The sequence below is a fragment of the Pararge aegeria genome, chromosome 6, assembly GCF_905163445.1.
Source record: "Pararge aegeria chromosome 6, ilParAegt1.1, whole genome shotgun sequence".
In the NCBI taxonomy this organism is placed as follows: Eukaryota; Metazoa; Arthropoda; class Insecta; order Lepidoptera; family Nymphalidae; genus Pararge; species Pararge aegeria.
The window spans coordinates 3,146,275-3,171,407 of NC_053185.1; the positions used below are offsets into that span (position 1 = coordinate 3,146,275).

Here is a 25,133-nt window from a genome sequence, read left to right on the forward strand (position 1 = left end):
TACAATTTGGCAATTTTTTTTTTTTGCAAAAGTATAGCCAAATTCATTTATTTCAAGTAGGCCTACTTTATAAGCACTTTTGAAACGTCAAGTATGTATGTTTGTAGTGACTCTACCACCGGTTCGGAAAGCAGATTCTACCGAGAAGAGCCGGCAAGAAACTCAGTAGATGCTCTTTTCCAACATCAACATTTACAATCATTTTACTATTTTCCGGGAGATGAGAGCGAGGCTGGCTGCTTCCAATCTACCTTGTCATTGAGGAATTCATCAAATGTATAATAACCTCGCTGTACTAGATGCGTTTTTACACTTTTTTTAAATGTATGCATTGGTAGGTCATGTATTTTCTTAGGAATCATGTTGTAAAAGCGTATACTCAACCTCACAAAGGAGTTCTGCACCTTTCGCAGACGATATGCAGATATTACTAATTTATGTCCGTTTCTGGTAAGTCGATTGTTAATTTCAGCTTTTTGTTTATAAAGAGCAATATTTTGTCTCACAAAGACTATATTATTATAGATATATTGCGAAGCTACTGTAAGAATACCTATTTGATTAAATTTTTCACGTAGCGATTCGCGTGATCCAAGTTTATATATTGATCGTAAGCTCTTTTCTGTAGTATAAATATACTTTCAATATCTGCAGCTTTTCCCCACAGTAAGATCCCATAGGACATAATACTGTGAAAGTATGCGAAATAAACAAGCCACAGCAATGATCAATGAGCAATGATCGCGAGATTTACGCCTTACGCAAGCCAGTCCAGTGGCGTGCTTACAGAGTATGCACTAAGCGGGCAGATGATAAACACAAAAAATAATCCAGTGACTTATAAAAAGTTAAGGATTTGGCATTGTAAGAGTTATAAAAAGACTACGCTTAAGTTTTCATAACACGTACCTACTGGAGATTTTCTTTATTTTATATCATCTGTATACTCTGTGGATATCCTTCATGCACGCCACTGCCGTAGTGAGAAACGTATTCACCTTAAGGGTATCAGCGTTATGTGCTACCATCTACGTCTAACATCAACCCGTCTGCCGTTGCGGTGATTATAGACAAACCCTCCTATTGGGAGAGGCCTTTAGTCTATCAGTGGACTGTTATAGCCTATTGAAGTCAAAGTCAAAGTCAAATATTTGTTTATATAAATAGGCACATAGATGGCACTTTTGATGCGTTGATTATATACAAAATGTGTACAATGTACATAGTAGTGATGACGATAACTACAATCGTAAACTAAAGCTACGAGGGTTCCAAACGCGCCCTGGTCTAAGAAGAAGCCAACAACAAACTTAGCCGGGTGTTCTTTTTGTTATTACCATCCCACGTTGTCATTAGAAAATATTTAAGAAGCAACCTGGTTAGAGCAAAACACCCAAACTTTTTTACGTAATCCTTTACTGATGACTGAGATACATCTGTGCTCAGTGGGTTATTTCCCCATTTCCTACTAGTGATGTATTAAAAAATCTTCCATATTCATTCACGAGCCCACGTAATACCTGTTACACACATCCTCAAATCTTTGCCAAATCTCACATGGTTGTACGTCATTTGAATGATGTTATGCAATAAATAGCAAACTATTAAATTTTTCTTATTTTTGGTTCAATACTTTTTAATCAGCTTCAATAATATTTTGACTCTCCTAGTAATATTATGGCCTAAGCGTAATGCCTAGGTTGGTGGTTAAATTATTTTTAAAATTTATTTTTCTCAAACATGCTTAGAATTTTCCGCATTATTTTGATAACCTTCTGCGAGATAAATAGAAATTAATGTATCGCCCAAATACATGAGAGCAGCGGCCAGCAAAAGTTGTTAGTAGATCTGTCGTGGATTTGCTTCCAAAGTAATTACAAAGTAAACTCATGGCTATCTTGTAATTTAAAAATGGAACGAACTTTACTCCAGATTTGTTCCATTTTTAAAGTACACGACAGCGATTGTTGTTATTTTATATTCAATATTCGTAGTGACTTGCAAAAAGAAAGATGTTTATCGAAAAAAAAAACAGATGAAAGTTTTAATTTTGTTGATCATTGTTCGTCATTGATTTCGAATAGTAGTAGGTATTTAACAGAAAGGGTGATCAGACTTTTCAGAAAGTTACTATACCTAAAAAGTAAATACTAAAACCAAAATAATCCTTCAGAGGCTTTAGAGGTACATTATTTACTGGCTCTGAAACTTATGTGTGAAACCAAAACGCTAATAGTTTTTGAGTAATCCATTGCCATAGTTTTTACTGAAAGAAATCAGATACAGCCCTACTAGACTGCTGTCACTTTATTAGGTACTCGTCGCGTACCTTTGGTACTATACACGTGTTGGTATTTTATCTAAAATAGGGTTGTCATAAGTAAACACTAAGAATGTTTTGAATTAGTTAGTATGGAAAAACAAATATGCCTCTTTTGATTTAATATTTTTACTGGGAGATTTCCTTTTGAAATATACGTATGCACCCTTCAACAGTATTTCGTAATTCCGTTACACGTTGTATAAGTCTTTCACATCTGATGATGGACTTTAAGTATGTTTGCCCCAGCTTCGCCTCGGACCACATTTACACGTTCGTCCATCGTAATACCTTACACACATACATGCTGGTAGCATTTGCGTGCACTTCATACATGCACAAAGCACTGCCTACCTAAGCTAAGCCTAAGCTACATCGTTTGGCGGCACCTCTTTGGCAGTGGGGTGACAACTACCATAGTCATAACCATAACTTCCACAGACACATTTACATACAAAAACCGCGCCAAAATAAAGCCTTTTTTTTCAAGTTGCTAAAACGATTATTATAAAGTGAGTATTGCATTATCTTATCCACAACTCGTTTCGTTGCCATGAACCGCGAAAACGTCATCCGTCAGTTTAATAGTCAGTAGGTAGCATTATCTCTAGCGTACGAAACGTTGTACGTCAAGTCACGTGTTCACGATAAAGATAAAGTTATCGACGCTCTAAAATCTAAACAAATATGGAGTGAAATGTGGAAAAATATTTTCTAGAAGACACGTATTTCTATTCAGTAGCATAATAAAAAAGTGGTGTGAGGTTAGTTCATCATTTATTATCAAAGGTGAGTTTACATTTTAATTAATATTTAACTATACATATAAACCCGTAATGCTTCGCGGTTAGTGCTATAATCGTATAGCAAAGCAGGGCAGCTGATTGAAACTTGAGCATTATATGACCAATTGATTTTGTAGGTCACTAGGTATGATTGGACTCTGTTGGAATATATTATACTTCTGCTACAGTGTTGCCCGCAACTTCGTCCGCGTTTGTTTTTGTTATTGAAGTACCCCGTAGGAACACTTTGTTTGTGGCATTCAATTTAGGTGTTCTAACTTCTACAGATATTTTTAAGTTTTTATTTTACCTAGTTATTATAAAGATTTTTTTACATGTATCTCTAAACTCGTGATAACTCCTAAATTAAATGTCAAATTGGAATGAATTAAAAAGTATTTTACAGCTACACAAATACCCTATATGATAAAACTATTTATTTATATAAGAATTAATACAGCGACACTAATGTCAGTCACTTTTGTTTATACCGGCGATTTAATAACATTTTAGAACAATAAAGCTGCTGTAGTGACTTAACTATGATAGTTACATATATACCCTCCGGGACTTTATTGTAATTATACACCATTAGGTAAAAATACTTTTTATATATCACCAATTTTTCTCTTTCAAGTTTTCTCAGCGCACGCCTTGTAATGAATTTTATAGCCAAAATTTTGCAACTTTGGTTTACATTATTACAATTTTCCTAAGTATCTCTAAGTTTTTTTTAAATAAATTGTAGCCTACGTTAGTTCGTGATAGTTAAGCTTTCGTTTGGCGAACAAATGGTTAAAATCGGTCTAGTACTTTCGGAGCCTATTCGGTACAAACAGCGTGTGTTTATAGTTTATTACCTCTTACAACGTCACAAAGGTTTATAATATTAGTATAGATATCTTAAAAGGAACGTTGTTTACGTCTGAGCCTCGAAAGCTATAGCATACCTAGCTGATGACCTATTAGTTTTAAATTCATTCTCAAAAGGAAAAAAGTACCTCGATTTTGAAACATTCTGTATTGGTGCTATGCTCCTATTGGTCTATTCGCTACAGGCTATATTATGATATAATAGCCTATACAACACTGAAGGAATTTTTCAAATCGGACCAGTAGTTCCTGAGATCATAGCGTTCAAGTAAACAAGCAAACTCTTCAGCTGTATATATTAGTATAGGATCAAACTTGGCTTGGACCTTGCTCGAGAGATTACCGCCATGTAAAGTGTTGCGTCAACATTGTACCGATAGTTGTTTCAATAGTCTTCTCACGAAAAGTTTCGACCAACATCTTAAGAAGCTTTATTTTTTATAATTCACGTACTAAACAAATGGCCCGGCCTTAACCCCTTCTTATTGTGAGAGTTGACCCGTGCTTTGTAGTTTGCGGGTAATGCGTTGATGTGATGATGATAAGAAGAGTTCAATATAAACTATTTGCCTTGTTCGAGGCTTCGGTAGTGGCTAGTTACCAAACCGACAAAGATTTTTCCGAAAACAATTTTTTCTTTTTTGGCGAACCAAGCCGATGGCCCACCTTTTCCGATCCGATTCCGATGGCTCAAGAGCGTGGGTGTCGGTGCTTTTTACAGGCCCACGAGGTTTAACATTTACGCCTTAGGTTGCTGGTTGATGGACACAGGGCGGCACGTTGCAAAACGTGTACCTCGCATGACTTGCGAAGTGTTAATCTATTTATAGGCCATAGTTTTCCCCTATCAATAAGGTTGGAAATCTACTTGGTCCGTCTAAAAACAAAAGAAAACCTAAATCTGTCGGTTCGATAACTAGCCATAGCCGAGGCCTCAAACTAGGTCAACAACAAATAGTTTTTATTGTTTCCAACTCTCTCGTTTCATCATCACATCAACGCATTACCGGCCCACTACAATTGGTGAGCTGATACTTGCGGCTCAGATTCGCCTGGTCCCTGGTGTCACGTCGACCGGCTATGATCTATTGTGACGCCGCTGTCTAGATCTCCCAGCAAGCATTGGTCGCCGTAAGGAAAAGCAGGACTTTCCTTTCTGGAAGAAATTTAGCATCCTCTGGTTGTATTATATGCTTCCCCAAAAGAGTGCTGAGTTTATGCGGGGCAAGAACAGATTAAGTGCAGCGGCGTGTCCGCAGACTCCTTACAGAGTCTACATAGATCTGTGTCCTGCAGCTTTAGGTTGAACATGTGCCTGTTAAGCCCACAGTGCTCCGTAAGCGCTCGGACTAGGATGCATAGGTTTTTTCTGTTGAGTGCTAATGCCTCAGAAGCGGTCCTTTTGTTGAATGGTCTTATTAGCACTTGAGAATGGTTCATTCCTTGTCTCCAGCGAATGAGTGTGTGGTAGTTGCAATAGGTTTGTAGGGTGAGTTGCGCCAGGCTTTTGGGTATTCCGCAGACCGGCTCGGAAGAGGCTTAAGCGGCAGTCTAATACGCTGGCCCAGTGCGGATTGGTGGACTCGACACACCTTTGAGCACATTATGGAGAACTCACAGGCATGCATTTCCTCACGATGGTTTCCTTCACCTCTTGTTTCAGTTAGACCATAAATGCCGTAACCACGATGGACTTCATTATCGGTGGACTGGCGGGCGCCGGTGCGACGATCTTCACGAACCCTATGGATGTGGTGAAAACCCGTCTGCAACTGCAGGGGGAGCTTCGGGCGAGGAGCGAGCACACCACCCGTTACAGGGGTATATTCCACGGGCTGTATGTCATATCCAAAAACGATGGGGCACTGGCGCTGCAGAAAGGCCTGGCCCCAGCAATGGTTCTGGGGTTTTGCATGAACTCTGTAAGGTAGGCTTGTTTTGGAATACTTTTCTTTAATTCTTTGCGAGTTCGGGTTAGTATACAGGCAGTGGTGTGCACTTCATACATGCACAAAAGCACTGCATACCCTACAATTTTTGTACAACTCATATAGGGGAAGGATTTTTCACGAAGGAAATTCGCGCGTCTCAATCATGTGTTTAAGTAAGTGACTATATAAAAGTGGAGTGGTGCAGAAATAGATCGTTGAGAAAAGAGCGATTTTGCTGTATGGGTGCCGTAGTTTATGCATACGTCTTTTACTGCTACAGTTTTCAAATAAATCCAAGTTTACTTTATATAAAATGATAGTCTCATAAATATAGGTACATACTCGTACTTGGCAATGTAATTAAATATATTATATTTCTTAAGAAACATTTCTTTTGATGTGGATCATCTATTAACGCACATTGAAGGGTATGTCGTCACGGCAAGCGGAATGACGCTCTGTTCCGCCGTCGCCTAGGTATATGTAGCACTGTTGCAACAGAAAGATGATCTGTGCTCCAATGACCCATACGCCTCGCCTAAGTACATATTAGTAACATGATACTATTTTAACCCCCGACGCAAAAGACGTGGTTATAAGTTCGACGTGTCATATACAATTTTTTAGAAATGTCAATTAAGTTTACTGTCGAGAGTAAGAGTAAAACATAATCGACAACATTTTTATTGATTATGCCTTTATTTCATATTTCTCTACAGATTAGGCATGTATCACATAGCGGAGGTGCAAGGGTGGACCAAAACAAAGGAAGGCGACATCAGTATTCATAAGACGATATTCTGGTCGAGCGCCAGCGGCGTGGTGAGTGGCCTAGCCGCTAACCCCGCGTCAGTCGTGAAGACGAGGATGCAAGCCGCTGCTCATCCAAGCATCGCTGTAGGGAGGCAGCATGTCTATAACGGTAAATACATTTTCGGCTTCTTCTACTTAAAGTCGACATCCTCCGCTCAGTGGTGAGCATTGTCTTCTAATTAAGAAGTTCCGGATTAGATCCCGGGCAGAGGCAATTTAGTTTTTTTTATGCCTAAATTTTCTCTGGTATTTTTATAGTTCCTAATAATTATGGAGCTAAATGGGTAAGCGGAAAACCATCGCTTATTAACGAAGCAACGCTTGGACAGACGGTGGCACTTTGTAGGACACGCAAGGAACGCGCGTCCTACAAAGTGTCACCTGCAACCTCATCATTCACTCTCTCAGCCTACTCAGCAATGCTGCTTTGCGGCAGAAATAAGGATGGCCGTAGTACCACTACTTACACTGTTATTTCGTGGACAAAATTTCCGTATACCTTAATATACATGATATATTGACCGATAGACGTCCACTGGTAAACATAGGTCTTCTGTAGGGAGTTCCAGTTCCAGTTCCGCGTGCGTGCAGCGGCTCCCTGTGACGCGCTTGATGCCATCTGTCTACTTCGTTCGGGGTTGACAGACGCTGCATTTACAAGTGTGAGGTCGCCATTCCAGCACCTTCGGATTCCAACAACAAAATCCCTCAGTGCCTGAAGACCGAAGTCTTCGAACAGTGCAATAACCATATATACACTTAAGTCTATAATATAATCCCAATGATTTTTACATACACTTTAACGGTATTTTGCAGGTATGATTGACGGCATTGCACAGATTTACAAAGTCGAAGGCATACGTGGATTCTTCGCGGGAGTAAATGCTACGTGCACGAGACTCGCCATCGGATCGGCAGCCCAGCTCACAACGTTCTCTACGTAAGAGTCTATAGATCCCACCTCTGCTTCTATTCGGTTGTTCAGGAACTGCCTCGTTCTCCTAGCAATAAGCGCGTAGTACAGCAGATTAAGAGGTCCTGGGTTCGATCCCCGGGTCGCGTCGGGCCAATAAATAACTAGTATTGGGTTTTTCAATCAAGAAATTCGTAGTGCCAGGCCAGAGATTGGGCATAGGCGGAGAACACGCTATCTACCGGTCCTGATCTCTTTCCAATTGTGTCGGATCTGCCATCCCAACGGACTGTGTAGTAGTAGTAGTACTAATAGGGTGTAGTGCAACTTTCTTTTAGCACATACTTGTGCCAAATAACATCTACCGCGTAGTTGGAAAATCTCTCTGGAGATATAGACCGCGTCGCGCGGGTTGGACCATGTCTAATTTAAAATCTTCTAAAACTGAATAAAATATATATTTAGCGGTTAATTATGTAATTTTTTTAACTGCGATCCCTGCCAGAGAATGTTTGGATTAGGACAACATGAAAAATTCTAAACTCAAATTCAAAAATTCTTTATTCATGTAGGCCTATCAGAGGCACATAATAGTAAGGGGATGGTGATAACTTCGTTCGCCAACTTAAACCTAAAGTTACGAGGGTTCCAAACGCGCCCTGATCTAAGAAGAGCCCACAACAAACTTAGCCGGGTATTTTTTTTTGGTCATCCAGGTTGTGACGTAAAAGAGTAGCTATTTCTCTATAGTAGTCAAGGATATCTAAATAATACCCAACAGGCACCGCATGACAATTCACGCTCACTCTCAACAATATCCGAATTTAAAGTCTAGAATTTAAGTCTGCTCTCGGGCAACCATATTGGCTGAGCCAATTTAGAAACGATAATTTCTTAAAGTTGCTCAACCAGTTCGGTGTTATCTATTTTGACCTTGGGCTCTATATGAATAGAAATTTACTTCGAGCAAATATTTTAAACTTCGAATAATATGAATCGGATAAGTTAACTTATGTAGTTTAACCTGGGTCATCAAGACGAAAAGTTTTTTTTCTCCTGCAGCGCAAAAGAGTTGTTGCTGTCTTACGGCATATGCGAGCGGTCACCACTTGGCCTCGCTTTCTCAGCGAGCTGCTTGAGTGGTGCCATGGTGGCACTTGCCATATGCCCTTTAGACGTCGTCGCTGTACGACTTTACAACCAGGGTAAACTGTGCAACATTTGAAGTTTCACGCTTGAATGGTTTGCTTGCGAAAATAATTCAATGTTGCCAATTCTGTTGTACATAGATCTCTAAGCTGATTAAAAGGCAATGAAGAATTTTGTATGGAGCCTGGCCTACCTCTCGTCCGCCACTTTGATTTCATTTCAAAATCACATTCACGAATAATTCTTTCAAAAACGGAAAGTTAACATCATTACAAACGAATAATAGTCTTGGACAAAAACTTGAATAGTGTGATCGCGATTTTAGAATAGAATCAAGATACGGACTGTAGGTAAGCCAAAATTTCCCCGGGGTTGGTGTATACTTAATGCGAAAAGAACGGCACAACTTCCAATAGATCTTCCAATTTAGTTTAAGGATTTGTGTACAACAATTATTAGCATCTTGTGAGTTCGTGTACGAATGTTTTTGTGATATGTATAGCTGACAGCATGTTATATCATTTTAAAACAAGCACGATTTGATTTACGTTACAATGTAACTAAAAAATACTGTCAAACTGATCCTGGAATGCTCGAGATTGTGGATTCGCTTACTAGTTTTTAAACACTGTAAAAAAATAGCAAAGTTATAGTTAGCGTTATGGGACTACAAACTATGACATTTGACGATATTTTGTATTATGTCCTTACGGAACTTTGATATTTTTTTATGATGTCTTTACGGGGAACGCTAAATAATCTTACTGTTATCACGGCAGATACGGTTGCCACTACCTCATCTAAACCCACAAGTGTCTTACGAGGCAATTAAGGGAATAAAACTAGAACGCGTAGCAGCTTCCTCTGTGATAATACTACCATGTACTGCGATCGCCGACCCGTCTGCCACTCGTGGTTTTTATGGACAAACCTTTCCGTTGGGAGAGGCCGTAAGTCCAGCATTGGAATGTTATAGGCTATTGATGAGAAGATAAACTTCCAAAACCCTGACAGATTAGTACATTGCTCCTATCATGTATGGATGTAGGGTTTCGAAACAAGTTTTTGAAGGTGTGACTCCATTGCAGAGTAAAGCGCGCCCTTCTTGCCCACGGGTACTGGGAGCACTCGCCAGCCACGCTCGCGTTGGCCGCCAGCCTGGCCAGCGGACTGGTCTGTGTGTTGTTGGAAACGCCGCTGGACGTGGTCAATACACGGCTTTACAATCAGGGTAATTGTGGTCGATGGCGAGATTTTATTACTTCAAGAGTGCGCAACGTCCCGCTAGAAAGAATCAACCTTGGTGGTTTCTAAGGAATGTCGAATCGATTGAATACACACAGAATACTTATAAACAAAATTATAGTAGGAATCTGTATATCTGAGACTAAAAAATTAGATCATAGTAACTAATTTAAGCGTTTTGCTTCTTCCTTTCTGATCCGCACCGCAAAGGCCTCGAATGCCCTCCCATCTTCCGTCTTCCCCGTTACCTGTAATTTAGGTACCTTCAAATCAAGAGAGAATAGGCATCTTCTAGGCAAGCGCGCTTCATCTTAGGCTTAGGCATCTTAGGTAGTTAAGCACTTGTCTATATATTTAAAAAAAAAACGACAAATATGTACTTGAAGCGGTGCTAGCGTAGTGGTTAGGACTTCGGCCTCACTTTCAGGGGGGCACGTTCGAATCCCAGCACGCACCACTAAGTTTTCTTAGTTATGTGCGTTTTAAGCAATTACAATATTACTCAACGGTGAAGGAAACATCGTGAGGAAACCTGCATGCCTGAGAGTTCTCTGCAACATTCTCAAAGGCGTGTGGAGTACACTAATCCGTACTGCACCAGCATAGTGGACCACGGTACGGTTCTCATTGTGGGAGACCCTTGATCTGTAGTGGGCTATTTGATAGGAAGAGGACTTTACATTTAAGATTTTTTAAGTCTATACCTAGCGTGGAAAACGGGATGGCACGGATATAATACCGACTAGGGTAATATAAGTTTAAAAAAATCATTATTGTACACGTGCCTATTTTAGAAGGATTACCTTAATATGTTCCATTAAAAATTTTGGGGTCGCTTTTTTAACGCCCTCGAAGTAATAACATCTCACTATAAAAGGTGGAAAGTAAATTTAACCTGGCACCGGCGAGGCATGCAGGGGACGTACACTATGTTATATGTGTCACACTCTGTATAGTCTTTCATAATTCATCTAGCGTCTTTGGCAATTTTTTGTAAATAATGTACCTAATTCAAGGAAATCTTCCGTAATGTTTCTCTCCTCTTTGGAAATCTTGACTCGAATCCATGATTAACTTATTATTCTTGGTGATTAAATTATTATTCTTTTTGCCCCTTGATTCCATCATGTGAATTCAAGTTAATGCATTAAGTTAGGGTAGTAATTTTTTAGGTTATTGATACTTCTTATTTGGTACCAGTAACCCCAATAATATATTCGCTTTGTCACACCAACACATATTACTTAGAACCTACCGATTTATATGTTTATATATTTAAAAAATAATATACATTTATAAATAAACATAATAATACATCTAAGAAGAAGAAGAAAAAGTCTTTATTGCACATACAAATATAAAACCAGGTTAACAAAAAAAAAAACGATAATATACATATGCACAAAGGCGGCCGCCTTATCGCTTGTAGCGATCTCCTCCAGACAACCTTTGGTTGAAGAAACATATTAGAGAAACGGGATAGTGCAATACTTAAATTGTGCTAATTATAAACATTACATATACAATACATACTAATACTACATATATATAGTAAAAACATATTTATACATATATATGTATATAAATATCAATATATACATCAATATATAAACTTAAATAAATATTACTATTTAAACATACACATAAAATACATAGATATTTTGCTACATACTAGACAGGAAAATTAGTCTTTTAACCGCGATTTAAAGATATTTAATGATTTGGACTGTCTTATATCCCTCGGCAGCTCATTCCATAAATCACATCTATTACATCAATTACCTACGACGTAAAAAAAACCCCATCATTACGTTTACACCGGTAGTTGAGCTCTAGTGACGAGCAAACTTGGCTTAGACTTTTTTTATTTGTCATATTTATACAGGACTAAACAAAAAATACCAGCAAACACTACGCCTGTAGTTATTTACCTTAAAACTAAGAACGTTTGTTCTACGACTATTTTTTAGATGATAATTTTGTGAAATATTCAATATTTTACATAGATACTCTACTGGTTACTACACTGTAATTTAACATCGGCATCAGCGCGCGAACCGCACCTGTATTGCGCGGTCACTGACTCGCAGGGTGATTACGTATCTCGCGACAGGCTTGCATCAGGCGTAAATATCGCGATCACTGCTGTCAAACGTCACTTTTGCTTATTTATTGTATGGAGAAGTGAAGTTTGACAGTGAGTGATCGGAAAATTTACGCCTGTCGCAAGATACATAATCACCCTGCCGACTACGCGACGTTGTCGAATCAATCGATTTTACAGTGTAATGTCACTTTACAGAAATAACATGTTTTTTTTTTTGTATGAACTAAATGAATACAAAATTTTGAAAAGTCGTAGAACACAAGTTGTTCTTTTAATGACAGGAACAGCAAGGCCGAGAGCTTTCTGGTATTTTTTATTTAACCTTGTATACGTAATACGTTTGTGAATTGTGATTATTTTGTTTAGAGGAAACAGCCCTTTTATCGACCAGTGTAATAATGCTCTATGTCGCTTCTCGGTCACTTACCGACCAGTTAGCTTGCTTTTGTCACATTTTTATCATCCAATGCATTTATCTATTCATATTCTGCTTTATTTGTCCCTAGCATAGATTTGTCATACAGCATACAGATGTCAGAGGATGATGATAAGGTATTTAAGTCAGTACCTTAGTATATATATTCATCATTCAAATGTCAAAGCAGAGAGCGGCGTCGTGGGAACAATTCAATAAACTATCCCTACTCTTGTAGCCCTTACACTGGGCCCAAGACTACTATTGCAACTGTTTCTCAGATGGCAACCAATATCAAAAAGTACAGACTTATAAAAAAATACGTTCATTATTAATAATATATAATGTATAAAAAATAGTCAAAGAAATTATTGTTTCCGTTCTCTAGGTCCTGCATCAAACGGTGAACTGCTTTACAAAGGAGTTTTCGACTGCCTGAGAAAGACGTACAGAACTGAGGGACTCCACGGCCTCTACAAGGGAATAGGCCCGCTGTACCTTAGGATAGCTCCGCACACCACCCTATCCTTAGTTATATGGGATATGCTAAATATTTTGTTCAGTAATAAAAACAGCTGATAGTAATATGCATTTTATTGAAACTTTATATTTAATTTTCTTCAATCGATTTCGAAATTTGTGAATTTATGGTACTCTTGCTCTGAATGTCAATAATTTAATATGGCTTTAATTTATAATACGGTAATAATTCCGCACCGTAAACCGCGTTTATTCTTAAAATAGATGAAGAACTCGGTTATGGGTTTTTATATTATCTTTACAACTTATAATCATGATATTCATGCAGCTCAAACAAATTTGTGTAAGAATTTAATTATTACTTTCTTGGTTAATTAAAAACTTGGATTTATTTGATATATAAGGAGGTGTGAAATGGATCTCCCAATTAACTTCCGAAGAGTTACAACTAGAACTGATATCACCATCGTCGCATGAACTATCGAAATCATTCTGTGCTTCATCGAAGATATGATCATCACCAGTTTCGGGAAAATTTCCAATAGTCTGTTGGAAAGCTGGTAAGCAGACCTTCTCACACGCCTCTGGATGATAAGGATCGGACCAAACTTCTTTCACTGCAGCATTGACGAGACGTCTCCGAATATTGTCCTTTCTCTTCAACTTAGCTTTATCTTTTGCAGATTCAATTTTGTAAATCAAAGGCGTACATTGGTTAGGACTTAGATCCGGGCTTTCTGGAGTTGCTTGCAATTCTATATGATATTGCCCATTATGTTTGCCGACTATAAGCGTTGGCTTATTTTCTACGTTTTTCTTCGTGCGTTTAGCTCGTTTCACTGTTTCTGCTGTCGACTTATGAGATTTCGCTTTGTTAAGCATTCGGAGTATTTTTTTAGATATAGCGCCTGGTTTCCATCCACGGGGTACCTATGAAATAAATATCAACGATTAGTTTGCGTTGTTTTTTTTTTATATAGGGAAATATTTCATTCAAAATATAAAAAAATAAAAAATAAACTCACTCCGTATCATTGTTTTCCTATAAAAAAATATGAATTCATTTTTAATAATAATAAAAAATTAAATAAATAAATAATAATTACAATTATAAACATATATAGGTTTATATAGCTGAAATAAATAAATAAATAGAAATTGATTCAATAAAACATTGATATTTCATTTAATTTCTCTTAACAGTTACATAACGTTACAAAATTTAACTTAGCACAGTACCAAATAAATAAACTTGCACTTAAAACATCATAACATTAGATTATACACCACAATTCCTATAAGGAATACCAAATAAATATTAAAACTACTGGTTTAAGCCGACATTCATTCAAGCTGTGTCGCCACATTTCTCTTAGAAAGCGCGAGTATTCTATCTCTTTGTTGTTGTTTAACTACTTCTGAATTTATAAAAGAATGGAAACACGGAACGTGGAATGAGCTAAGACTTATGCCCTGTTCAGTGAGTGAAGCCATACGGTCCTTGGGCCGCTTATTGTTATAGTTCCTCAATTTGAAATAAGTTTTATTTCCATGATCATCCACGGCAATTATTCCTTTTTCTGATGGTACAGGATGATGGCATTTATACCCTTCTTGAAAACTTCGAGAAAACATACGCTTTCCTTTTTTTCTTGCTTTTTTTGAAGTCGGTAAATGATCAACTGTCGGCGGTTGAGGCACTCTTACATATTCTCCACCTGCTAATATTTTTTGCAACTTCATTAATAACAATTTTCTATCTCCACCGTGACCAACTATTCCTAACTCCGATAGCTTCTTAGGGGATGCGTCACCAAAACAACTCCACACATCCGATTTATATCCAGGTTTTCGTACTGTTTTATCGTCTGTTCTCCCTTTTCCTTTATTGGTAGGAGCACCATATCTCTTTTTTATTGATTCTTTAGCTTTAGGATAAAATTTCCAGTTACCTTGACTATCAACGAAACCATCAACTCCAACTACTAACCATTTACCGTTCGTCGCTTGAAACTTTCCTGTTTCAGCTTCCAATTGTTCACCACTTGGTCCTATAAAAGTCATTGGAGCCCATTTACCATCTAGTGCTATGTACCCATCTACATTTATTTCCAACCACTTATGTTCTGGGCTCCAAAAACCACCTAAATCACTACACTGTTGTTTTCCATCGGGACCCTTGAAAAATCTAGGTATTGGATTTCCAAATCTATCAACAAGTTTTACTCTGTAGTCTAAATATGAATACTGAGAACCAATGTCTACTTTTAAAACTTTTTTACCTTTATAAATCGGATCATATGTAGCATTAGGAGGTGTAAATTCGACAAACCACTCATCAAAATCGGTGTCGGAACCAACCACGGATGATTTATCTTCAGAACAAGAACATGAAAGAGCCATGTCTGTATCTCTAGCTGATGGCAATGCTGGATAACACATACATTCAGGATCTTCAGCGTTAGGTAATATTCCAAGAGCTTGTTGATATGTTTTCAAACATATTTCATGGCACATATCTCTAAAGGTACTTTGGATAAAGTGGCGTTGAGCTCGTTCAAGACGTCTCTGATCACGTTCTTTTCTCTTCAAACGTTCACGATTTTCTTCTTCAGTTCGGCCTATTGCATATGTTAATACTGGTTTGTCTTCGTATGGGTGTTGATTTAGTCCTCTTGGTTTTAAATAAGTTTTCATAGTTTCCATTGTGACAATGAATTCACCATCTTTTTTGTGGACCACCAGTAGAGGTCGTTTAAGTGGTCGTTTCTTTTTCCCTGTATCTTTTCTTTTCTTTTTGGATATTGCTTGATCTGGATGTCGCGCAATCCGTAGTAGCCGCAATACATGTTTATTAATTGCCCCCGGCTTCCACAAAGGACGGAACTATGAAAAAAAAAATTAAAAAATCATAAACAACTTCACGGCAAAAAAATGTAAATTATAATTTACCTTCATCCCTGGTATATTTTCAGCCGACCAAAGCCAACCCATGCGCTTTGGAACATTGTCTAAAGTACCTGTACATGGTAAAGCACATCTGCTGTGTCCAATTTGGGGGGCTATAAATAAAGTTAGGTTTTTAGTTGTCCTACTAAATTCGATATTGTTAATGTAACAGTATTTGCAATAAAATACATACGTATACCTTTGTAGCCGTAGTTAAATTGAAACCTTTCATCTTTTTTTATCTTATTGCCCTTCTCGGATTCAACGATTTTCTTTTCACTTACTACTGAGCGCTTATCAGCTGTACCTTTTTGACCTTGACTCCCTTTTATACTTTTTTGGTCATCACCTTTTTTCTTGCTCTCGCTACCCGATGTGCTCCAAGTTTTTAATTTATTTTTGTCAACTAGTTTATGAAAAATTGGACATGGCGTAGGTTTTTCATGCGTTGCCTTGTTAATGACATCGTAGCCTGCTACTTCATATCCACCACAAACTGTACAGTAGGTTGTTTTTTTTGTAAACGTACTAAATAAACTACACTCACAAGTACAAAAACAATTATCATGTCCAATTTTCATCTTAGCTATAACTCCACCTACAACTTCTTCTACATTTTCTTTTAATTCAGAACAACAAGTCGCTTTTAAATTTGAAATATCTAATAAAATTCGATCATCATGCGGCGGTGGTATTTCTCTATGTTTTTTAAAATTACATGTAAGTTCTTTACATTTTATTTCATGACTTAGATTAGCAAATTCTTCGGGTAAATCTAACGTGCAAACACTATCGGGACAAGAACTAGTATCCTTTTTACTACATTCAATATTACATCTTTTAAATGTTAGTTTATTTTTCCCCTCTTTGGGATTTTCTGAGTTCTGGGTACTTGGGCTAGTATTTGGTGAGCTTCGGCCAGAAGCATTAGCTTCTACTTTAAAATAGCCCACCTGATAAACTTTGTTACCAAAAGATCCCTTGGGATCTCCGAAGATATACTGATAAAGAGCGTTTTTTTGTTTGCAGTCAAAAGATAAACAGGACATTACCGAAACAACAGATTTGTTTTGTTTTTTAGTTATATCTAGATCACTAGATGATTCAGACTTATGTAAAGTTAGCTTTTTCGTTATTTGTTCAGCACTAATTGATAGTTTGTTTTCTTTTAATTCGCTGGCTGAAGACCTAGCAAATACATCCATTGGATATTCATTAGTAACTATTTCATATTTTCTTGTATTTATAAAAGTATCGGGATTGTTGGTTAATGTATCACTTATGCGGGCTAGCTTTAAAGTGATATCAATTGATGCAATTCGTTTTGAAGATAGTTCGTCATATATGTTATATTCTCCTGTAGTGTACACTGATGGTAATACTGAGTTTATGTCCATATTTAAATATTTAATATATTCATTGTTCCATGGAATATAAGCTGATCCAAAGGTTTGATATAAGTCATTATCCTTACAAACATGTATTTCCAAAGGGTATTTTTTCATTAGAGAAATAAGCTCTGATGACTTGCTTATTATCAAAAACGATTGACCCGTATTAGATTTGATTTTCGGTAAAGATGCCTTAAACTCTTTTAAATGATTTCTTTTTTTTACTTTGTATGTTCTTAATTTCTTCGAATAAGTCTTAACTGCAGGGCATTTTAAAGGTATGTTGAATAAATTAGCAAATTGACCACTTAACTTCAATGATTTGTAGTGAGCATAACATTTTATGTTATTTATAACTATCTTTAACAAATACATTGAATCCGAAAGAGCCATATTATTTAAGCAAACGGTTGTGTTTGGAGACTAATGAAATTAATTTATTAAAGTTATGATTTACTTGAAATTTTAAAGACAACCAAAAGTTTATTAATGTCAAGGATGTCAAGTATGTATTTCATTATTTTATTTCGAAATAAGAATTCGTTCATTACGTTGAAACACAATGAGGCTTTAACCTCGAAAGGAAATATATGAGTATACAGATTTTATTTGAAGGACAAGCAAAGAAATATTCTTATTACTTTGCTTCTTCAGTATATGAGATTATGTTTTATTAACCTAGCACCGTGCAACAAAGAACTTGTAACTTATAAATGCAAGCTAAATTTTAGCACTTCTTTTAGCATTGGTTTTGGTGGGATTTCTTGGCTAAGTTTCTTAAACAACAAACTTAGCCAAAACCCTCCTTTAGTTTTAACTTCTTGTTTTCTTAGGAGAAATCATCATCACCTCACATATCTACAAACGCTTCATAAGCGCCTCATAGACCTACATGATTAAATAATGTTTTCAATCTGAAAAGTAAGTAAAGTAGTCTTTTTCCTATTATTAAATGTTTCCACAGTTCGTCTTTGGCGCAGGAAAAACTAAAATAAATAAGTTAATAAGATTCAAGATAAACACATAAAAACACACATATAAACACACGTATATTTTAACTACTAAAAACAATTTATATTAGTTTTTGTAAGATTTCACGAATCGTGGAATTTGAACGATGCTATACTACTTGGCCTAACGGTATTAATGACATTTTGCTTTTTCACAGGATATCGTTTCTGCTCGGTAAAAGGAAAAAAGCTTTTTCCGAGTGTATTTGAAGCTCTATTAGTTTTACCAGGTCGCTTTAGCTCAGGAATGTCGTCGTACATTTCTAGTTCTTTCATAATTTCTTTATACTTTTCAATTTTTTTCTCTTCTGAAGCATTTTTTATGCTAGTTGAGTTTAAAAGTCTATTTTTTTCAAAATTCACCGATACACTCATTACTAAAGGACTTTTTTGTCTACCAGGTGAATACGACACTGTTTTCTTTATCCTACTAAGGTCCACAGCATTTTTTGATAAAATGGTTGATGGTGGCTTAGCGTCCTTTCTTTTGGGATCATTTTTAACTTCTATTTTACGTTTGGGGTAAATTTTCTCTTTGGGCATAATGTTATTTACTAGTATTTTGCCCTTTATGGAATTCACTGGTGTACCTGTTTTTGAAGACAGCATGGATTTGGGGCTTCGACCTCGCGGCTTCGAGTACCATGCCCATTTTCCATCATTATCAATATAACCATCAACACCTATTTTTAAATTGCGTCCTGAACTATCAGTAAAGAAGCCTTCTTCTGCAGAATAAAACATTCCATCAGGACCGGCGAAGTTCATAGGTACCCAGCGAAAATCGGGTCCGATATAACCATCTTTATTAATTTCCAGCCACGCGTGGTCAGGGCCCCAAAAACCACCAAGATCACTACACTCCTGCTTTCCATCCGGACCTTTGAAGAATCTCGGGACAGGATTTCCTTGCTTGTCGAGCAATTTCACTTTGTAATCTAAATAATTATATTGACATTCGTCGTCGGCTTGAACTGGTGGATGTTTTGCTTTAACGTCCCAACGAGCTGCAGGTGGAGTAAACTGTATAATCCACTCATCATTATCAGTATCACTGCTGGAAATGTTATCTTCGTCTGAACAGGAACATGAATCGATAGGCGGGCTAACACTTTGGATTGCTTCAGTACCACATGGGCACTCGGGGTCATTAGGATTTGGTAAAGGTAACACGCCCATTGCTTGATTAAATGCCTTTACGCAAATTTCTTGACATCTATCTCTAAAAGTCGACTGCAATAAGCGACTTTTTCTTCTCGTTTCTCTACGCTCACGTCTTTCTAGCTGTCTTTGAATCTTTCGCTTCTCTTCTAAGGTTTTTCCTATCGTGTATACAAGAGGAGGTTTTTCATCATATGGATACTGAAAAACAAGTCTGTCCTTAGAATACTTTTTGAAGACCTCCATTTGAACTGTGTATTCGCCTTTTTCTTTCTTCACTATTAGAGTGGGCTTCATTTCAATTTTCTTTTTACGTTGCATCATAGCTCTTTTTTTCTTTGCTATAGTATCCACTCCTTCTCTTATTGCCCTATATCTTCTCACCAAAATTTTGTTGGCAGCACCCGGTTTCCATTTCGGTCGAGGCTGCAAAACGTACTTCATTTACATTTCTATTCAGAAATAGACATGCGCGAGTAATAATGAGGTACGTGTGACCTACAAGAAACCGAGGATATGTAAAGACCGTGTTTGCTTAACCAGCTAAAATCAGTCGATTGTCACAAGTTGCAACTAGCCCACAGCACTCTCAAGAAAACGAATGATGATGATGAATTTCACTCACTTTATTTGTAATATATTTTGACTTAAATTATTTCAGATAGGTAAATCAAAACTGAATTTTCTTTACATTGTCATGTTTTGTACTTTAATCTATTACTCTAATAGTATTTATCTATCATATCTCGTCCATACTAATATCATAAACGCGAAAGTTTGTTTGCTTGTTTGTCCTTACTTTGCGTCCTAACTTAGCAACCAATTAACTTGATTTTTGGCATCGAGTTAGTTGAAAGGACGGATAATAACATTGCTACTTTTGGTCCTGGAAAAACCTCAAATTGCTAAGGGTGGTTTGCAGGAACATTCGTACTTTGCCACCAAATATCGGACTTCTCCCATGACCTAATCGGACTTCTTTCAGGACCAACCAACGACTTATTCACCGCGGGTACCGCCAAGCGCAGCTAGTTTAATGATCATCCGGCTAAGTTTGTTGTGGGCTTCTTCTTAGACCAGGACGCGTTTGGAACCCTCGTAGCTTTAGTTCTAAGTTTACGAATGTGGTTATCGCAATCATCTCACTACCGTGTAATTCTTATGTACGCATCAAAAGTGCCACCTATGGGCCTACTTGAATAAAGATATTTTTGACTTTGACTTTGATCGTACTCACCTTCATTCCAGGAATATCTTCAGCGGTCCAGTTCCATCCCTTAGTTTTAGGCACAGGAGGATATGGATACTTAGTCTCTGGTCTCTTCACTACTACTGGCATTACTATAATCAGAGGATTACTAATAATATCGTATCGTATTGTATTGCGGATAAAAAAAAGTTCTTTACTCTTTATCAAATGTATTGTATCTTGATATGTATTTATATCTCTGTAACTACTTTTCTTTCTTTGGTGTACAATAAAAGTGTATTCATTCATTCATAATTGCAATCCAAATGTGGCGTCGCCAGAACATGGTTTTTATTTACCTGGTCAGACTTCACTTGTATTTTAAGTCGAAAATATCGATAAAGAGTAGGTACTTTTTCGAAGGTGGCAAATCAAACTATCAGTTTTAATAACTTCTGAAAGGCTTTCGGCGGGGTGACAGATCGGAGTAATAAGCGTTTTTAATTTAAAGAATTTAAAATATCACGTACTTCTACGGTTCGTAATGTTCATAATGTTGATGATAATGATTCGAGTGGCCGAATACCATTTTAGCGGTCAAATACGCGTACCTACGCACGCTACAGTCTTGTCCGTAAATATGTACAGTGTACACTAGGCTCGTCTAACCAGTAGTCCTTTTTAAGGGCCGTGATGTTCAAGCTAATATCGCACAGCATGATTAATAAAATAAATAAATGCAATAAAGATAATACACACATCGCCATCTAAGCCCAAAGTAAGCGTAGCTTGTGTGTTATGGGTAATAAGGTGACTGATTGATATTTTCATGAGTAATATACATAAATACATAGAATAATCATATAAACACCCAGACACTGAAAAACATTCGTGCTCATCACACAAACATTTTCTAGTAGTGGGAATCAAACCCAAGGCTTTGGACTCAGAAAGCAGGGTCGCTGCCCACTGCGACAGTCGGCCGTCGAAATTCTGATGATATTCCCGCCATATAATCTAAAATCTTTTAGGCTAACTATAGTTTTAGGACTTCCCGGGCGCAACGGTAAGGGCTTTGAATTTAAGCAGAAGTTCCCGGGTGCGATTCCCGGCATCTGGGCATTTATACTTTCTGAATTTTCTCTGTCTGTTCAAGCCTCCCACCAAAGCTTTGGTCGTGGCTAGTTAACACCCTACCGACAAAGACGTGCCGCTAAGCGATTTAATGTTCCGGTGCGATGTAGCTAGGAAAACGATTAGGGGAATGACTACCATATTCCCTAACAGGCTAGCCCGCTACCATCTAAGACTGCATCATCACTTACAACAAGGTGCAGTTAAGGGCTAACTTGTAGCGGAATAAAAAAAAGGTTAATTTAAACTCGGAGGAACGACGCGGAAGTTATCTGCGCGGGAACTTCGCGCAGGCAGTCAACTGTAACATACCGTTGATTAGTTGATACCGAATACATATTGAATTCTGCGCATCGAAACGCACGAAGTTCGAGAAATCATGAAGTTTGGTTAAATTAATTTTTTCGGGGCAAATTAATTTACTTATTTAATTACTTTACTCGCCTCAACCCAAGAATGTCTACATCAAGAATTATAATAATACCCGGTCACCGGTCAGCTTATAATGAATGAAGTGTGAACTCTTTAGTCATTTTTTAATATTGATTTGCACCCGTCAACAGACTGCACAAATTTAGTTTCACATGGAGATCGTATGTCGCATGTTTCTTACTATAGTGGACAAATACCATCCTTGAATCATCATTTTTGTTTAAAAAAAGATTTTACAGAAAGTATTACAGAAACTCAATTTTTGAAGGGAACGGACTTCGATAAGTAAGACTTACTTAGGCTAAATAAAAACTTACAAGCGGCGTCTACGTTTGCAGTGAATTTCCCCACTGTCTTTTTCTCAGATTTAGCTTTGTTTTCAGTAACAGTTTTTATTTTTTTCTCTGACATATTTTTCATGGAACGAGATAAAGTTGACCTTTTCTCTCCTTGACCAATTTTGGAACCAGTTTGCGTGCGTGAACTTTTATTACTTATAGCATCCAGAGGTTTTTTAACTTCTTCTTCTGACCACGGACTATGAACTTGAATCAACTTTTTATCATACAACTTGTGATAAACTGGACAAGGATGCGGCTTTGCATAGTCGGGCATTTTTTCAACGTCTTCCCCTAAGCATTCGTAACCACCGCAAACGTCACAATATCTAGTATTTTTTGTTAGTTTAAAAGTACATTCACAGTCACAAAAACATGGATCATCCTCTTGTGCGACCCTATCTTTATTTTTTACGATACCGTCAACTATAAAGTCTTTAACTATTTCAGCAACATCACAAGATTTGACACAGCAAGGATTATAAATATCATCGAGTTTTACGACGATGTCACTATCTGCCGGGCTAGGTGGATCATCATTTAGGTGTGGGCAAACAGGATTCTGGCATTTTGAGTCTTCACCTGCTACTCTTTTTTGTTTATCAGTTAGCGAAGAGCATACGCTTTTCGAACAATTAGTGATGGAAGTTTTCGTGCTAGGACAATCAGTAGAACAGTATTTAAACTTAGAAGATAGATCGGATTTGTTAGTGCAACTCGGCGAAGCTGTTCCTGAACTGTCCTTAAAAGAGGCAGTTTTACCTGATTTTTCCGTACCTGGAGATATTGCTCCAGTACTTATCTTTTCAAAGTCATACTCTACAGTAAAGTAGTAAACGTTGTAAATTTGCTTATCTTGAGATTTGTAAGGACATACTTTTCCATCACATTTACTGTCCTCACTGCTTGTCTCAGCACAATACTTAGAGCAAGAGGAATCGCATGATTCCTTTTTAGTGAGAGCTTCTTGCATTTTCTTTATACATCCACACTGTGTAGACAAACCCTCCAACGTAGATCCATGAGAGAAAACACCCTCGTGGCGAAGGAATTCTTGAATTCTTTCGGCGATTCGACACTCCTTACTTCCACAAGGGCCAATGATATCATTAATATCAATCTCCTTGTTTTCATCTTCAATAATATTTTCGATGTATTCCCTCAAGTCTCTTGCTATTTTGCAATCAGTCTTACCACAAGGCCCTGTTATATTAGCTATATCAAAAGTTGTACCACGAGAGCCTTCAGGTTTCATTCCAGCACTAGTACACATCGGACAGGGTCCAGACTGCGCTTCATTCTTAAATCTTTCAGCAATCTGTCCTTCGGGCCAATTGGTTTGTTTACAATAACACAATCTATCAATATCAGTTGCTTTGATTCTTGGTTTTATAGTTGGACGTGGTGTTAACATTCTCATGTTGTCGTTACATGATACTATAATCTTTCTTACGTAATCTATAATAAAATCAACATCGGGACAAGTCTCAGGTGCTTTGTATATTGATTCCGGCGGTTTATCTGCATTACGCATGCAACAGTAATCTCCATCATTAAAAAACGTAAGATTAGCTCCGGGAGCATTTTTATAATCAGCGTATACTATCTTGTTAAGTTTAGAATTATCTATAACAAAGTTATTTTCTACCTTGTTACAGTTCTCTTCGAATTCTTCATCCGTAGTTTTCAGTGTACACATGTATGATGTGGTTTTAGAGTTGATGCCTGTGTATAAAACCTTTTTAACAGAAGGATCTTCTGAAAGTGTTCGAAAGGCAGTAGTCAGTTTATCTGTCAAATATGTTAGTTTTATTTGTAGGCCTATCTTCGCCATTAGTTTTCCTTTACCCTCTTCAAATATGTTATAATCATCTCTTATTGTAACCGGCGGAGGTTCTTGGAAATCACAAACCTTTTCCAAATACGTATAAAAAGCAGGATCCCACGGAATGAATGTACCGCCAATATAAGTCAAATTATCTTCTTTACTCCACAAGGATAATTCTAATGGGAATTTCTTTATTGTCTGAATTATAAATTCTGCATTACTTGAAAATAATATAGACTGACCAGATTGAATTACAGGTTCAGGGGGCGGTGCTTCTATGACGCCTTTTTTGCCTTTTTTAGGCTTCGGTGATTTTGCTTTTTTCCCCTTTTTACCAGGTGGCTCTGGTGGTAAAGGTGGGGGCTCTGGAATAACAATATGCATTGTTTTTGGATCTTTAAGTTCTAATGAGAAAACATCACCAAAATCACTTTTAATTAATAAATGACGACTTTCAACCATGCTTTTAATATTTCCCACCACAACCTCAAATATAAACATAGCGTTATTTGCTCCAGCCATTATTTTATTTTTATTTTTGGGCTTTTCCTTTGCGTATTATAATCTCAAAAAAATTTACATGTTTTGCATAATGGTTTTATAAATAAAAAATATAGTCAATAAAAATAACTGATAATTTTTAAGCAATTTTGATCGAAACAAAACAATG

At 37.2% G+C, this 25,133-nt stretch overlaps 3 protein-coding genes across 7 annotated transcripts; 1 reads left to right on the forward strand and 2 right to left on the reverse strand.

Moving 5' to 3' along the window:
* The first annotated feature begins 2,912 nt into the window (after positions 1–2,912).
* On the forward strand, positions 2,913–13,136 carry LOC120624432 (solute carrier family 25 member 35-like). Of its 3 annotated transcripts, none has more exons than XM_039890968.1 (6): positions 2,913–3,109; positions 5,642–5,905; positions 6,629–6,831; positions 7,539–7,662; positions 8,698–8,840; positions 12,940–13,136. In XM_039890968.1, exons 2-6 carry the CDS (start codon positions 5,667–5,669, stop codon positions 13,128–13,130), a joined length of 900 nt encoding a protein of 299 aa, XP_039746902.1. In that variant the 5' UTR covers positions 2,913–3,109; positions 5,642–5,666; the 3' UTR covers positions 13,131–13,136. The 3 variants fall into 3 exon arrangements, with proteins under 3 accessions (XP_039746902.1, XP_039746903.1, XP_039746904.1); XM_039890969.1 differs by lacking the exon at positions 8,698–8,840 and adding an exon at positions 9,873–10,015; XM_039890970.1 differs by having other exon boundaries at positions 5,646–5,905.
* Positions 13,004–25,064, reverse strand: LOC120624430. 2 transcript variants are annotated; one of them, XM_039890965.1, is made up of 3 exons: positions 22,615–25,064; positions 20,780–20,883; positions 13,004–13,961 (listed from the first exon to the last, which is right to left on the reverse strand). In XM_039890965.1, exons 1-3 carry the CDS (start codon positions 24,983–24,985, stop codon positions 13,383–13,385), a joined length of 3,054 nt encoding a protein of 1,017 aa, XP_039746899.1. In that variant the 5' UTR covers positions 24,986–25,064; the 3' UTR covers positions 13,004–13,382. The 2 variants fall into 2 exon arrangements, with proteins under 2 accessions (XP_039746899.1, XP_039746898.1); XM_039890964.1 differs by lacking the exon at positions 13,004–13,961 and adding an exon at positions 18,415–19,968.
* LOC120624431 lies at positions 14,233–17,816 on the reverse strand. 2 transcript variants are annotated; one of them, XM_039890967.1, is made up of 3 exons: positions 16,180–17,816; positions 15,984–16,093; positions 14,233–15,917 (listed from the first exon to the last, which is right to left on the reverse strand). In XM_039890967.1, the coding sequence occupies exons 1-3, from the start codon at positions 17,762–17,764 to the stop codon at positions 14,376–14,378; spliced, it is 3,237 nt and encodes a 1,078-aa protein (XP_039746901.1). In that variant the 5' UTR covers positions 17,765–17,816; the 3' UTR covers positions 14,233–14,375. The 2 variants fall into 2 exon arrangements, with proteins under 2 accessions (XP_039746901.1, XP_039746900.1); XM_039890966.1 differs by having other exon boundaries at positions 16,174–17,816.
* Positions 25,065–25,133: the final 69 nt, after the last annotated feature.

Excerpts from the sequence above, each read along its gene's own strand:
- LOC120624432 (XM_039890968.1), top strand. The coding sequence starts at position 5,667 with ATGGACTTCATTATCGGTGGACTGGCGGGCGCCGGTGCGACGATCTTC. Across the intron at positions 5,906-6,628 it reads TTTTGCATGAACTCTGTAAG|ATTAGGCATGTATCACATAG; the intron begins GTAGGCTTGTTT and ends ATTTCTCTACAG. Across the intron at positions 6,832-7,538 it reads GAGGCAGCATGTCTATAACG|GTATGATTGACGGCATTGCA; the intron begins GTAAATACATTT and ends GGTATTTTGCAG.
- LOC120624431 (XM_039890966.1), bottom strand. The coding sequence starts at position 17,764 with ATGGCTCTTTCGGATTCAATGTATTTGTTAAAGATAGTTATAAATAAC. Across the intron at positions 16,094-16,173 it reads CTACGGCTACAAAGGTATAC|CCCCCCAAATTGGACACAGC; the intron begins GTATGTATTTTA and ends CTTTATTTATAG. Across the intron at positions 15,918-15,983 it reads AAAATATACCAGGGATGAAG|TTCCGTCCTTTGTGGAAGCC; the intron begins GTAAATTATAAT and ends TTTTTTTCATAG.
- LOC120624430 (XM_039890964.1), bottom strand. The coding sequence starts at position 24,985 with ATGGCTGGAGCAAATAACGCTATGTTTATATTTGAGGTTGTGGTGGGA. Across the intron at positions 20,884-22,614 it reads TGCAAACGTAGACGCCGCTT|TAATGCCAGTAGTAGTGAAG; the intron begins GTAAGTTTTTAT and ends CTCTGATTATAG. Across the intron at positions 19,969-20,779 it reads AAGATATTCCTGGAATGAAG|CCTCGACCGAAATGGAAACC; the intron begins GTGAGTACGATC and ends TACGTTTTGCAG.